Source organism: Sorex araneus, chromosome 1 (genome assembly GCF_027595985.1).
Source record: "Sorex araneus isolate mSorAra2 chromosome 1, mSorAra2.pri, whole genome shotgun sequence".
NCBI lineage: Eukaryota > Metazoa > Chordata > Mammalia > Eulipotyphla > Soricidae > Sorex > Sorex araneus.
In genome coordinates, this window is record NC_073302.1 from 8,746,674 (window position 1) to 8,761,827 (window position 15,154).

Genomic DNA, 15,154 nt, shown 5'->3' on the forward strand with positions numbered 1-15,154 from the left:
GCCTTAACCTCCTTCCGGTGTCCAAGCTGTGCCTCCCTGCCAGCCAAGGACGCCCCTTCCCGCCGACCACAGGACCCTTGCCTGGCCCGGTGTTACTGAGATGAGCCATTGGCCCAGGCCTTGCCCAGGGTCTGCCCACCGCTATCCGTCGTCACCCTGGGCAAGCGTTTGCCTCCCGGAGCTGCTCAAAGGGGTGGTGGCATCAGGCCCTTGCATGAGGGTGCCCCGGATGGCCAGGGACCCGGAACACAGGGCACGGGGGGGTGGGCCGGGGGGGCTGCATCCAGCTCACCCTGCAGGCATCAGGAGGGCGTGGCAGCGGATCCACTCACCCTCACCACAGCTAGCACATTGGCTTGTCCACACGGCCTGCCCGCCGGGGTAATTAACTTGATATTCCAGCCTGGCGTCCCCTCCTGACCTTTTGGAAACAATGTGTTCTTGCTGCATCAACAAATGAACTGCACATCTGAGGCTCACCTGGGCCTCCTCTCGGCTGCACTCTGGGCCTGGGCAGGGTGTTCCCCGCTGGGGAGGGCGTGTCCGTCCTGGGGAGACCCCCACCCTCCTTCCTGCCGCCGTCCCCTGCCCCTGGTTGTCCAGGCTCCAAACCCCACCCTGAGGCTGACACTCCAGGCCCGCCCAGGGTGGGCCCTGTCCCCAGAGCCACCCTCCCTCACACACGAGACCCCCAGAGGGCCCAGTTCCCGGCTGGATGCAGGAGCCCCAGTCCCAGCCCGAGTCCCGCCCGTGTCCGGCAGGGAGCAAGAGCACAGTCGGGATTTTCCTCCCGTCCCCAAGGCACAGACCCAGCCACACGGCCCAGCCTCAGAAGGGACAGGAACGGCGGGGCCGGAAAGAGAGCGCAGTGGGCAGGGCGCTTGCCTTGCATGCCGCTAACCCCGGGTTTGATCCCCAGACTCTGTATGGCCCCTCGGACCCCGCCAGGAGTGAGCCGAGACGTGGTGAGACCCCGCCCCTCCCCGGAGGGCCTCCGGGTGCCAGGGCTCTTCTGAGAAGCCCCGTGGGCACAGCGGGGGCAAGGGCGGTGCAAGGGGCCCCGGATGCCCGGGTTCCCCAGCAGGCTGGCGGGCAGAGCCCCACACCGGTTCCCCGGCGTCCCCTCCCCGGGGGGACTCCCAAGAGGTTTCTGTCTGAGCGCAGAGTTCCACGGGACGTGAGCTCGGTCACTCTGGTGCCACCAAGGACCAGTCCTCCCAGAGAAGTTGGGGGGCTGGAGCCCAGGTTCGACCCCCGCCGCTCACGGTTCCCTGTACACCTTCACGTTGGCCCCAGACACCAGGAGTGAGCCCCAAACAAAAAAAAAAAAAGTTTCAGACAACTTTTTTTTTTTTTAATGAAAGAAACGCACTTAGTCCAGCGCCGTTCCTGGCAGGTGCAGGTTCGAGGCCCCAGCCCACAGGCCCACTTCTCCGTCCATCTTGCATGGCGGCCAGTTCCCGGGCGAGAGGCCGAGGGTCACCCCAGCACCCCGTCACCCAGGCCTGAAGGAAATCGCTTCACCTCTCTCCACTCTGCACCCCTGTCCCAGGCCCCACCCCCACCACAGTGGTCATGGGGTGCCAGGTCTCGGGGTGGCCCCCAAGGGGGGGCTCAGGCCCACCTAGGGAGTCTCTTGGGGTCTTGGCCCTCTCGGTCACCTCCTTGGCTCCTGGACTATGTCCCGGTCCCCACGTGCAGTTAATCCCGGACTCAGCTCCCAGGGACCCAGGCTGTGGGCTGGAGGAGTCAAGGCTGGGGTGGTCCTTTCCTGGCTCCGCCGTCACTACTCCTCCTATCCGTGTCACCCCTGGGGCTGTTTTGAGTTACCCCCAGTCTCATCAGCTCCCTTCTCCCACTCATGCACCCCAACTGTCTGCTCATGTGCATGCACACACACATGCATACACACATGCACATGTGCACGTGCATGTACACATGCACATGCACAAACATGCACATACAAATGCACACCTGCCTCACACATGCATGAACATGCATACATGCACGTACATATGAATGCACATGCATGCCACACATACACACACATGCATGCACGCACACATAGACACACACATGAGTGCACACATGAATGATGAATGCATATGTGCATGTACACACTCATGCATGCACATACACATGCATACACGCATGCACACATGCATACCACACACAAGCACGCACATGCATGCATGTGTGGACACACACACATGACTGCACACACATGCATGCACATACACTCTCGTGCACACACACACGCACACGCACACGCACAGCATCGTTGGGAAACCGTAGCCTCCTCTCCTCCCCGGGGCACCCCTGCTGTGTGGTGTACACAGGTCGGGGGGTTGGGGTGTTCCTGCTCGGGCCCTCAGGACATTTACACCAGCTTTCCTGACAACCCCAGCATCATGGGTCGACCACAGAAGCCTGATCGACGGACCCTGCAGGTGCCACAGTCCAGCCAGGCCACAGCTACCGCACAGCTGTGCTGCGCCTGCGCTATGCTCGGCAGAGGCAGGGCTGAGAGGAAGCGAGACTGTGGCCGATTGTCAAACCGGGGCGCTGTGAACACCTGGGCAGAGGGGCCTGGTGGGGGCTGAGGGGTCAGGCTGGCAGCAGCGGGTGGGAGGCTGAGACAGAAGGATGGTGGTCGGGGGGATGTTTCAGGCAGAAGATGAAAACCCAAGAAGGGGTGGGTGGGGGATAGGGGTGCTGGAGGGATAGCACAGCGGGGAGGGCGTTTGCTTTGCACGTGGGCGACCCGGGTTCAATCCCCGGCATCCCATATGGTCCCCTGAGCACCACCAGGAGTGATTCCTGAGTGCAGAGCCAGGAGTAACCCCTGAGCATCTCTGGGTGTGGCACCACCCCCAAAATAAAGCAAAAAAAGGGGGGGTGGGCGGCCTGAGGAGACCCCAGTGACGAGATCACAGAGGCTCGAGGTGGGACCCTGAGTCTGGGGGCTTGGAACACTCCAAATGGCGTTTTTCCCGGGGGAAACTAATAGGCGTTAGAGGAAAGCCAGTCTGCATCCACGTGGGGAGGGGGCTTCGATGGGGGGGAGTTAAGCGCACCTGCGTGGGCAAAGCCTGCCAGTGCGAGACGTGGCAGCCTGTGGCACGGACAGGCTCCGAGAGCTGCCCAGAGGAGCACGCTGTCCACTGACCAGGGCCCCAGGCGCGTCCTGCTGCAACCCCCAACTCTTTCCTTCCCACAGCTCCCCTGCCAGGGTGGCGGGGGGTTCCCCAGGGGAGCCGGTCGGGCCGGAGCCGGGCGTGGGCCAAAGGACACTGGGCGTGTTTGGGCCGTGTTCCCCGGAGCAGGTGTGGGGAGATGGGAGGGGTGGGAGAACCGGCTAAGCTGGGGGTCTGCAGGTGGGGGGGGGACCCAGCGAGGACATGGGGCTCCTTGGGCTGCTGGCCACCCCCTGCCGCCTCCCAGTGCTCTGGTTGCTGTGGGATTCCCAGTGTCGTGAGCAGCGGGTGGGGGAGGGGGAGTGAGAGGAGCGTCCGTGACCCGTGGGGCGGCAGCAGCTGCACGTCGTGGAAGACCCCCACCCCAGTTATCCCTCCGTGGGGCAGCGTGACTGTGGGGGCTGGGACGTTTGCACGGAGGTGGGGACCATTGCTGGCCAGTGAGGCAGGGCAGACAGCTGACCGAAGTCCTGCCTGACATCCCCTTGCCTGGCGGTCAGCCCCCCTCCCCACGGCGGAGAGGGACAAGGGGGCCAGGACCACCTGCCTGCCCGCCTGGGACGAAGCATGGGGGACCCCTCGGAACCCAGGCGCAGCAGAGATGGCCTGTGGGACGGGGGCCGTGGGGCGACAGGGTCAGGACGCCCCTGGGCGCTGGCCCCATGGGGACACGCGAGGACCCTTCCCTGGGGGGGTTACTGATGCTCGAAGTTTCCGCTTTAATGCAGCCACAGAGACCCCGGCCGGCGCGCCCGCCGCCCCCCAAGATACAGCGCTGGAGGCCCGTGAGTAGCCGGCCACCCCGCCCCCTAACACCTGCCTGGGCCCGCTCCCACCTGACTAAACCGGGCGGGTCCCGCTGCCTGGCACAGGACACCGGGACCGGGGCCGCCTCCCCGCTCTGCGTGGCACGACCTGGGGCCTGGCATTCTCTGGGCTTCTCTTTGCTTCCTGGGACTGCGCCGGGCGCCGGGCGGTGTTGGTGTGTTTGCTGTGTGCGCAGCCCGGGGCATGGCAGCGGGTGGCAGGGCCTGGTGGCCGCTGGGTCTGGGCTTTGGACTTGCACCTGATGCCCCTCAGGGTCTTGGCCCCGAGACCATCAGCCGGTTCAGAAGGAGTCGCCGGCTCCCCCTCCCCGCCTGCCCTTCCCGCCCTCCTTCCTCCCTTCCCGCCCTCCTTCCTCCCTTCCTGCCCTCCTTCCTCTTCCTCTCGCACCTTTCTCTTCCCAGCCCTCCTCTCCCCCCTCCACACCCACCACTTTATCCCTCTCCCTCCTCCCCTCCCCCCAGCCGCTCCTCCCTAGTTACCCCTCCATCCGGCTGCTCCCCTTCCTCCCCCTCTTCCTCTCCCCGCCCCCCTCCCCTGTGAAGGGCTGAGGGAGACCCTCGACCCCCTCTCCCCGGGGCAAGGCCTGCACCTGCTGTGCACAGGGCAGGGCCTTGGGAGACCCTGGGTTGGGCCCCCCCAGTTTCTACGTCAGCTCAGACCAGCCGCGTTGGCAGGTCCCTTGGCGGAGCCCAAGCGGCCTCTCCCGGGCACGGTGCTGTTCCCATCGGGACCCCCCTGGGACTGGTGTCCCACCCACACCGGCTCCAGGGCTGGGGGGAGGGGCAGTCCCAGTCTCTGGGTGCCGGAAGGTTCTGGTGTTTTCTTCCTACTGTGGGCGAGAGTCGGGGCGGGGTGCGGCCAAGGTGGCGGCTCCATCCCGTGCCCGCACCCCGGTGGGCGCCGTGTGCCTGGAGGGCACTGAGAACCACAGGGGCCCTCGCTGCGGGCGCCAGAGTGCACGCGATTCCAGGTGTTCCGGTGCTGTTCTTCAGCCTGGATTGGGAGGCACAACCGGGGCTGGGGCGGGTGTGTGTGCTCCGACCCTCGATTCTCCCCTGCGCCCTGGGGGTCGGAGCTGGCCGGCATCATACCGCGCCCGGCGCCCTGTGCGTTTCCGTTCTCCCAAGCAGGCGCCCGCCCTGCAGCTCTGGAGGGGGGGGGGTCGGAGTGACCCTCGGTGCTCTGTATGCGCAGCCGCAGAGGGACCAGATGGACTTGGGCATCGCACCCCGCCAGGCCTGCACCCCCACCCCGGGGCCCCCCAGCCCCTCGTCCCGGCATCCCGGGAGTCCCCGGAGCACCCTTGAGTGGGCTCCCCACCCCCCCCCCCGCAGCCAACACGGTGCTCAGGCTCATCCCCCACACCCTCAGGATGCCGCCCACGGGCCACGCTCCCTCCCCGTCCCGGCCTGTCCCATGGAGTCCGGCTGGGTCCAGCTCTGCCTGCGAGAAGGAGGAGCGTCACGGGCGCTGGGGGGAGGACTGGAGGTGGCTCCCGCCCCTTGCGGCCCACCAGGGGCCGCCCCTGAAGCTCAGGGCCCCTAGGTAGGAGGGGCGGGGCGATGGCCTGCCCTGCATGCAGGAGCCCCCGCCTGAGCCCCCCAAGACACTCACTGGGAGTGTCCCCCAAGAGACTCTGGGTATACCCTCCCCCCAAAAAAACACCACCCCCTTTGAGAAGCTCTCAGCAGCGACCTCTGTCCCCACAGAAGTTACACTAGGATCTTTTTTTTTTATTGTTTAGTTTTGGGGCCACACTCAGCGGTGCTCAGGAATCACTCCTGGCGGTGCTCAGGGGACCATATGGGATGCTGGGGATGGAACCGAGGTCGGCGGCGTGCAAGGCAAACGCCCTCCCCGCTGTGCTGTCACTCCAGCCCCTGCACTAGGATTTGAGGCGGGCAGGGCACCTCGGGGCCCCACTGTGGAGTCAGAACCCTTCCCTGGAAACCCCAACCCCAGGTCCTGGAGGCCAGACCATGTGGCCTCACCAGTAAAGCGGGGGAGGGGGCGGCACGGGGGAAGGTTCTGGCAGGGGGCAAGAGGCTGCCCCCTGGATGACTGGCTCCCCGCGGGGTCTGGAGATCCAAAGCAGCCCCCGGGTGAGGGACAGCTCCGTCCGTCTGTCCGTCTGTGTTTGTCCATACCCTGCTGAGGGGCCTTCTGCAACCTTCCTGTGAGCATCTGTGAAATGGGCTTCACAGCATCCTGGAGGGGGTGGGGCCATCAGCTCAGAGGCCGTTCCTGGCCCACGCTGGGCATACCTGCCCCCGAGTGTCCTGACCACAGCGAGGCCACAGGGGGGCCCAGACGGAGGAGTCTTAGGGCCGTGACCTGGCGGATGGTCCAGGGGCCTCCACGGGGAAAGCGTGGCCGCCCCTTCCCGGAACCCTATGGCCTAAGTCCATCTGAGGCTCCCGGGCTGCCGGCCTGGCGGGGCAGGGCCCGGGGCTCCCCGGTCACTGGGGTCAAGGGTGACCGAGGATCTAGGTTTCTCTTTCTAGAAAGAGGAGAAGAGCCGAAGCCGGCCTGGCCTGCGTCTCGGGGCGGCGTGGGGGGGGGGGCGTGGTGGGCCGCAGTGGGGCGTTTGAGGAGCTCCCTGTGCACCACTCTCACTCGGCGTCGAAATCCAGCGTGCTCGGTGCTTCTGTATTCAGTGCACACTTAACCTGCCGACTCGGGCTTCTCAGGTTTGGGATCCAGTGGGGAATTGGCCCGTTTCCAACTCTCCCCCCAGCCCCTCGAGCAGAGCTTCAGATCCTGCTTGGCACGACCCCCTCCACACACACGCACACGCTCGCACACACACGCACATACACACGCACATACACACGCACATACACATGCGCGCACACACACGCACATACACACGTGCACACACACGCACGCACACACACACACACGCATATACACACGCGCACACACACTCACGCACACACACGCACATACGCACACACACGCACATACACACACGCACACACACACGTGCGCGCACACACACACACTGGAGGACAGGGGGGTGGGGGGCACACACGCGTGGCTTCTTCCCGCTGCCCCCGCCCCCTCCCTCCACGAGCACCCCAGAAAGACGGATGCGATGGCTGAGGTGTGAGGGGCCAGTTGTCTGCATTGGCTTGTGATTGGGGCTTAATTAAACCATTTTGTCTGTGCTTGGATGCGGCTGTAGCTGTAAGGCTTGGGGTGTGTGTGTGTGTGTGTGTGTGTGTGTGTGTGTGAGAGAGAGAGAGAGAGAGAGAGAGAGCGCTGTGCTGTGCCTTCACTTCTGTGTGTCTACGCCAGTCCCGTACCTCCGTGATGGGTGTGTGTGTCTGTGTGTGTAGGGGTGGGGGGTGGGGGGTGAGGTCCGGCTTTGTCCTGGCTGGTCAGGGGTGTGTGTGACTCGGCCGCTGTCTCCGGGTGCACGGCGCCCCCCCCCCCCCCCGTCGCCGGCGTCACCCCTAATGAAGCAGTCTCTCCACCCACCCTGCTGATTGCCAGCCCGTCCTTTTGTTTGTTGGCGCTGAGCCACTCAGCCGCGCTCTGACAGCTCAGCTCGTCTAATTAGCTCTGTTGTTCTTTTTCCCATGTTTCACCACGTTGCAAGTTCAGTTGAAGTTGCCACAAACTTAATTCCGCTCCCCACGCCGCCACCCCCCCCGCCCCCATGTCAGTGGCAAGTTCCCGGTGCCAACCCGCCTTGGTGGTAGCCGGGAGCCTCCGTGGGCTGACAGGCCTTCCCGCACGAGGGTCCCTGGAACGCCCCCCGCCCACTGCGGGCTTCCCCCCCTCCCAGGGCAGGGTGCCCTCACACCCCCTCCTCCCTCCTTGCACAGCCTCATGGGGAGCACTGGTGCCCCCCCCCCCGTGAGGGGTCTGGAGCTGGCGTTGGAGGGGCTGGGGTGTGCCCTGTCCGCTCCACAAAGGGGGACGGGTCGTGGGGGTCCCTGCGGCCGGCAGCAGTGACGGTGCCGGGAGACACGTGGGCTTGCCCCTCTCCAGGCCACCCCACACCGTCTTCTCACGTGCTCCCCAGGAACCCCGGCTTTGGACCTGAGCCCCCGCCCCACTTTGCCGGGGTGTGAGGGGGGTGCAGTGTAGCCTGAGAGGGCTTCCCAGCGCCAACGCCGCCGCCACCGCCGCCGTGCCGGCTCCGAGGAATGCACCTGCCCCTCCCCTGCCCGCTGAGGCTTGTTCGCCAAGCCAGGCTGGGCCCAGACTGGCCACTCGCAGGAGAATCTTGGGTCAGACGAGGCGTGCAGGGGCCTGAGCGCGGCGCCCGGAACCGGGTCCCCGCGTGGTTTCACCCCATCGTCCTCACGCTGCCCAGGGCGAGGGGACCAGCCTGGGGATCCTTCCTGTCCCCCTCCCCTGCCCGTGACCCTCAGCCTTGAGGGGGGTGCCACCCCCCCCTTCTTTGATCTCACTGGCAGAGGGGGAGTCAAGGCCCTGGGGTGGGTTTGTGGGTGGTTTTCACAGGCAGGGAATTCAGAGCCTTCCCCCGCCCGGCTGGTGAGCCCCGATTTCAAACCATAGTATGGGGGGGCAGGAGCACAGCGGGTAGGGAATTTGCCTTGCACTCGGCCAACGTGGGTTTGATTCCCAGCATTCCTTATGGTCCCCTGAGCACCGCCAGGAGTAATTCCTGAGTGCAGAGCCAGGAGTAACCCCTGTGCATCGCCGGGTGTGACCCAAAAAGCAAAAAAAATTAAAAGTTTAAAAAAAAAAAAAAAAAACCATGGTCTGCCGACGGCCTCTCTGAATCTGAACTCTCTGAGGCTCAGAGAAATGTGAAGCCTTCCCCCTGCCAGCCCCACTCTCTGCTGTCGGGATGGCAGGTGCCCTCTGCCTGTCCGAGGTGGCAGTCTGGCCAGGGATGACGAGAGGGGTGTCCCAGGGGGTGCATTGTCCTGCTTGGGGACTCCAGGACTGCCCGGGGCGGGGGGGCTGGAAGGTGGTTCTGAGCCCCTCACTCTAATGCCATCATTCCCGCCCCCCCCCCAACACACATGCTTGGGGAAATGCGCGTCCTCGGTCCCACCGTGGAAAGAGCAGATAATGCGCATGTGCCCTAGAGTCTGAGGAGAACCTTCATCCTGCCGGTCTGGGTGTGGGTCCCCGTCAGGGCTGAGGAGCCCCGGGCTCATCCCTCTCAGCACCCCCAGGAGTGGCCCCAGAGACCGGACACTCAGGGCCTTGGCATCACGCTCTCAGGCACCCCGTCCCTTTGGAGATGGGCCTGCTCGCCCCGCCCCGCCCCGCCCGAGCAGACCCCCAGTCCTGCTGCCCCTCCCCCACCCAGGAGGCAGAGTTCCCTCCTCGGGGACCACCCCGCCCTCCGCCCGCTCAGTGCCCGCCGTGTCCCCTCTGCCCCGCAGGTGCGCCCGCCCCGCCCGCACGTCGTCAAGAGGCCCAGGAGCCACCTGTCGGGGGACGGCCGGAGGACGTCGGTGCCCAGCCCTGAGCAGTGAGTCACCCCATCCGCGCCGTGGGGGGCCAGCATGGCTTTCTTCCTGGGGGGTCGTGCCCTCGGCTGCCCCACCCCCAGCCGGGGTTCCCAGAGGCCCGGCCGGGCACCTGGGCTGGCTTAGGAGCAGTGCCACCCGGACGGGGCACCGAGGGGCACCCGAGGCAGAAGGGGAACAGGGGCGGGCGGAGTCAGACCCCGCCTCTCTGCCTCCCTCGAGTCTGGGGCGTGGGCACTGCTCGATGCTGTGGGTCCCGGAGCCCCGGTGGCCAGGCCGGAGTTGAGGTGGGTGCGTGCAGGCAGCCGCCAGAATTGGGGGGCAGGGAGGAGGACTCAAAGCTGACAGTGCCCGGCTCCAGAGCCACCTGGAGGAGTGTCCTTACGCCCTCGGGCGCCCACGCCTCCCCGTGGCCCCAAGCCCCTCTCTGGGGCTGTGCCCCGGCCTCTCAGCACTGCGTATTCCAGGAGAGCGTGCGAAAGCGCATCAGTGTCCACCTCGGACCAGGACTGTGGGGGGCGGGGAGCAGGCGGACAGCCTCGTCCCTGGGCCCGGGGCCCTCTGGGTGGGGAGGGCCTGGCTTGTGACTTCTCGCCAGCTTCCGGGGAAAGAGATGAGGGGAGATGGCAGGGGCTCGCCAAAAGGTGGGACAGGGTTGGGAAGTGCCCAGCGGGGGCCTAACTCGGGGGGGGGGGGGGGAAGCACTTGGGCTGCCCCCGGAGTGTACTGCTTAGTCTCCCCAGAGGAGGCAGCATGGACACAGAATCCACTGACCCTGCAGCCTGAGAAATTGCATGTGTGCGCATATGTGTGTGTGTGCGTGTGCATGTGTGTGCATGTGCACACGTGTGTATATGTGTGTGCGTATATGTGCGTATGTGTGTGCATGCATACATGTGTATGTGCATGCGTGTGTGCGTGCACAGGACGGAGACACCTGGCTCTATGGCACCTGGAACTGAGGACTGTGAAGTTGTGTGCGGATTTAGCATGGGCACAATAGGAATGCAAGACTCGGTAGACATGGGTCCCTAACCCCCGCCGCTGTGAGCTCTGGCTGCCCCCTAGTGGAGAAAGCGTGGGACTGCTGCATGGTCTCAGATTTCTGGTTAAGGGGATGAAATGATCAAGTCACTTTTCCTTAAAGCCATTTCTTTAAAACCATATGGAATCTGGGGCCGGAGCGATAGCACAGCGGGTAGGGTGTTTCCTTGCACGTGGCTGACCCAGGTTCGAACCCTGGCATCCCATACGGTCCCCCAAGCACCGCCAGGAGTCATTCCTGAGTGCAGAGCCAGGAGTCACCCCTGAGCATCGCCGGGTGTGACCCGAAAAGGCAAAAGGCAAAACAACTCAAACGAACATGTGGAAGCTGGGGCCAGAGCAGTAGGACAGCAGGGAGGCCGTTTGCCTCACACACAGCAGACCCGGGTTTGACCCCTCGGCACCCCGTATGGCACCCCAAGCCCCACCAGGAGGGATCCCTGAGCGCAAAGCCAGAAGTCAGCCCTGCGCACTGCCAGATGTCGCTCAATAAACAACCGGGGGGGGGGGGGGATTAAAACCGTGGAATCCTCGCAAGCCTGTTGGGGGCCAGGGGGACTGTTGGCAGAGAAGTGCACAGGCAGGGTTGGCGTCTGCCTTGCAGTTTCTCCCCCGACCAACAGCGCCCCCTACCTTCCCAGAGCAGCATCACCGCATCTCGCCGGCTCCCAGCCAGAGGCCAGGCTGGGCTACCTGCGTCCTTCCCAGCCGAGTTGGGGGTGCCACACCCCCTCTGTGTCTGCCACCAAACTCTGGCTGGCCCATTATCGTGTCTTTTCTAAAGGACGCCTTTTTTTTTTTTAATTTCTGTTCAAGCAACGTGTGAGCTTGGGAAGAGCCACCAGGAGTGTGGGGGCAGTCTGGCTGGGACAGGAAGCCACAGGCGGGACTTTCTCCACCACTCGGGGGACCTTCCCGGTGCCCCCCTCCAGCCCCGCATCTCCCCACCCCCGACGGCGCTTCTCCACTTCCACACGCCATGTCACCACAAGCGCTCGGCGTGTTTCTCCCAGCCGTTGGCGGCTCCAGCTGGCAGGACCAGCTTCTCGAAACACAGGAAGCACCCAGCGGAAAATATTTTAATAAAACAGACTCCTCATAAAATAGCATCCCGGGGAGTGGCATTGGGGGTGGGGGGGCAGTGCGGCCCCACCCACCTGCCGGTCTCCTGGGTGCTGGGAGGAGCCGTGACGTGGCACACGGTTTCCTCTCCCCCCCCCACTCCCAGCCCGACACTGCCCCTCGGGGTGGGGCCAGGGGTCCGGCTTCCAAGTGGACTTGGATTTTCCAGAATCACAGATGTTTGTCTCCACACAATCTGGAAGTGTCTCTGGAGCCTGGGGGGTCAGAGATGTGGAAGAGACGTGGGGTCTTCGACGCTAAGGGAAGGGCTCCATCCCCCAGCTCTCTCAGCTCGCAGCTGGAACACAACCCCCGCCCCACCCCCCCTGAAATAAAAATGCAGCCTCCAGGGCCACCAGCTGTGGCTCAGCGCTGGGACTGCCCCAGAGCCCTCAGGCCAGCCGTCCCTCTCCCTCTCCCGTCCCCGGAGCCACACGCGTGCCGCGCCCCCGGCTCAGGGACACGGCTCAGGGACAGGGTGCCCGGGCAGGCTCTCCGGAGAGGTTCCCCCTCCCACCCCTGCCCTGCCTGCACCAGCCCGTCACTGCCCAAGCCCCCCGGAAACCACTCCCTGGCTGCTGGAAGCGCTTCGGGAAGATGGCATCACGGGGTCCAGGCACCCCAGCACCCCACCCCCGCCCCCGGGACCCTGCAGCCAGCACCCACAAGGAAGGGGACCGTTTCTCCGAAAGACCCCACCGCCGGCTCTGTCGCCCTCCACCGGATGAAAGTCAGCTGAGGAATAGGCAGGCCCGCACCCTCCCGGCGGGGCACGCCTCCGCTAGTATTCAGCTTGGGATTCCCAGGGCAAAAGGGGGTCGCAGGCAGAGGGGCCGGGGTCAGAGGCCAGCACGCAGCCAGCGCGGCTGGGCACTCGCCCGGCCTGGCCCACTAGGGCTGGGACTTGCCACTGCCCCCTGCTCACTGCCGGTTCCCAGCTCCATCCACTGTGGCATGGACCACCCCCCCCATACTCCACAGTTCGGGGGTGGCACCAGGGGCACCGGCCCTAGAGTGGAACTAGGAGGGCCTGGAGGAAGCAGGGTACACCTGGCCGGGCGTCCCCCCGCCGCCCGAGCGGCAGGAAGGAGAAGGGACTTGATGTGCACACTCGGGAGAGGCAGGTGGCTTTCCTGTCAGGCGTGTGGGGGACACCGAGGCAGGGGCGCCCAGCAAGACTGTCCCGCGCTGGGCTCTCAGGGCCTGGATGTGGGGACCCCCTCCTGCCCCCACGGGGCTTTTGGCCCTGGACCCAGTTGCCAACCAGGAGCATCCCCGAGCGGGATGGAGAGGCTCCGGGCGAGGCGAGGGCCACAGACCCCGCCCCCCTGAGAAGGGGACGGTGGGCAGAGACCGGGGTGTGTGCCAGGGCTGGCGGGCAGAGACAGGGTGTGTGCCAGGGCTGCCGTGCCCTGGCTTCCCCTCTCCTCGGCTCTCCGGGCAGCTGACGCCAGAGACCCCTCAGTACCGCCCACCTGCAGGACCGCAGGACCATGCGGTGACCACAGGACCATGCAGTGACCGCGGAGTCACACGTACCAGGCGACTCTGCCACCTGTCCCCCGCGGGGAGACCGCCATGGGCACTCAGGGACCCCCGCGCCGTGGCACGCTGTCTCCGCCTTCCTCCAGCTTCCTGGGCACGCTGGGCAGCGGGGAGACCCCCGTCTTCAGAATCCCAAGCCAGCCACACCCCGCAAGACCCCATGTCTGACCTTGAGCGCCTGACTCGGAACCCACTGGCCCGGGCAGAGTCCTTGTCCTTGGTGGGAATGACCCAGGTTCTGCCGCCCTGAGTCCACGAGCCTGGGTTCCGCCTCCACCTTGGGCCAGATTCAAGCCAAACCCGTCTCTGTGGGTGACTTGTTTGGTTTTGGGGGCCACACCCAGCGGTGCCAGGTGGGGTTGCTCCTGGCGCTGTCCTCAGGAATTACTCCTGGCAGGGCTGGGGAGACCATCTGGGATACCGGGGATCGAACCCAGGTCAGCTGCAGCCCCGGTGCGGATGAGTCTTTGTGGTTAAAAATAAGCCAACACTAGGGGCTGGAGTGATAGCACAGCGGGTAGGGCATTTGCCTTGCACGCAACCGACCCGGGTTCGAATCCCAGCATCCCGTATGGTCCCCTGAGCACCGCCAGGGGTAATTCCTGAGTGCATGAGCCAGGAATGACCCCTGTGCATTGCCGGGTGTGACCCAAAAAGCAAAAAAAAATAAAAAATAAGCCAACACCATCCTGGGATGAGGGGCCAGAGGGCAGTTCATGCTCAATGCCAGGACTGCGGCTTCTTAGGGGCGAGTAACTCTCTAGATCCACCCTCCGTGAGTTCAGACTGCAGAGACTCTGTGTTAGGTGTACGTAAACCCCGACCCCACGACTCGCCCGGGGCCCCGGGGACAGACAGACTGCTGTGGCTCTCCTCTCTTCTCTTCCTCTCTTCCTGTCTTCCTGTCGGCTTGCCATGAACAAGACTGTTCCAGGCTTTCAGAGTTTGGGCGATGCCTCGTCAGCACCCTGGTGGTCTCTGCATCTTTTCTCGTTCTGGATCACTGTTAGCCGTGGGGTAGTTGGCCCCCCCTTAGCGAGAAGTTCCTGCCGTGCTTCGGGTGGGGGTCGTTCGTGAGCCTCGTTGTTCTTGTTTATTTGGGGTTCTGTTTTACTCCGTGGTGCCAGTGGTGGAAACTCCTGCGTGCACTTCAACACAGGCGCTAATCTCCAAGCCCCCTCCCCTGCCCTCACTGGCCCGGCTTCAAAGAAAAGGTAGCTGGGGGCAGAGAGTACAGTGGGTAGGGCACTTGCCTTGCACGCGCCAACCTGGGTTCTATCCACAGCATCACAGAGGGTCCCCCGAGCACCGCCAGGAGTGGTCCCCGAGTGCAGAGCCAGAAGGGATCTCTAAGCACCACCAGTGTGGTCCTCTATCCGGGACCCCCAGCCACGGAACCGGGTGGATCTCTAGGGCACAGACAGGAGAGGGGACGTGGCCCCACCACCCCAGGCAGGGCCCCCCGGGTGAGCCTGGCGTAACTCCTGGTGTTCACAGCAGCAGCACGAGCGGGCACGGGAAGGGGGGTGAGGTCACACTGCTTTGCTCTCCCCACAGCTGAGCTCGCTGGGGGTCCCGGTCTGAGGAGCCCCCACAGGCTGTGCCGGCTGGGCTGAATTCCCTCACCAAAGCACCAGACTCAGATAAATCTCGGAAGAGAGCACCAAGCTGCAGAGACGCCCCCGCACCCTGCACCAGACTGAATTCACCCGGGGCACCCCGGAGGGCGGCGGGTGACCCCGACAGCCGAAAACCTCTAGAACCCAACCGCCGCCATGCTCCAAGCTGATCTCCACAGGCTCGGGATGAGTCCCTCCGGCACGAGGATGGATCTGCTGAAAACCTCGGGCATGCGGGGTTGGTGACTAAAATCTCCCTGCTCGCTTGGAGTCAGGAACGGGCCACCTCCCCCCATCTCCCTGTTCTCCCGGGAGCCTGGCGGCCACGCCCATGAGC

General features: G+C 64.9%; 1 protein-coding gene across 3 annotated transcripts in view; it reads left to right on the forward strand.

Moving 5' to 3' along the window:
- Nucleotides 1-15,154, forward strand: part of DENND1A (DENN domain containing 1A) — a 549,524-nt gene that overhangs the window by 522,690 nt on the left and 11,680 nt on the right. For all 3 annotated transcript variants that reach the window (XM_055143062.1, XM_055143108.1, XM_055143161.1), the window contains one exon: nt 9,401-9,489. In XM_055143062.1, the coding sequence (XP_054999037.1) occupies nt 9,401-9,489 (89 nt within the window). The remainder of the gene's footprint in view (nt 1-9,400; nt 9,490-15,154) is intronic.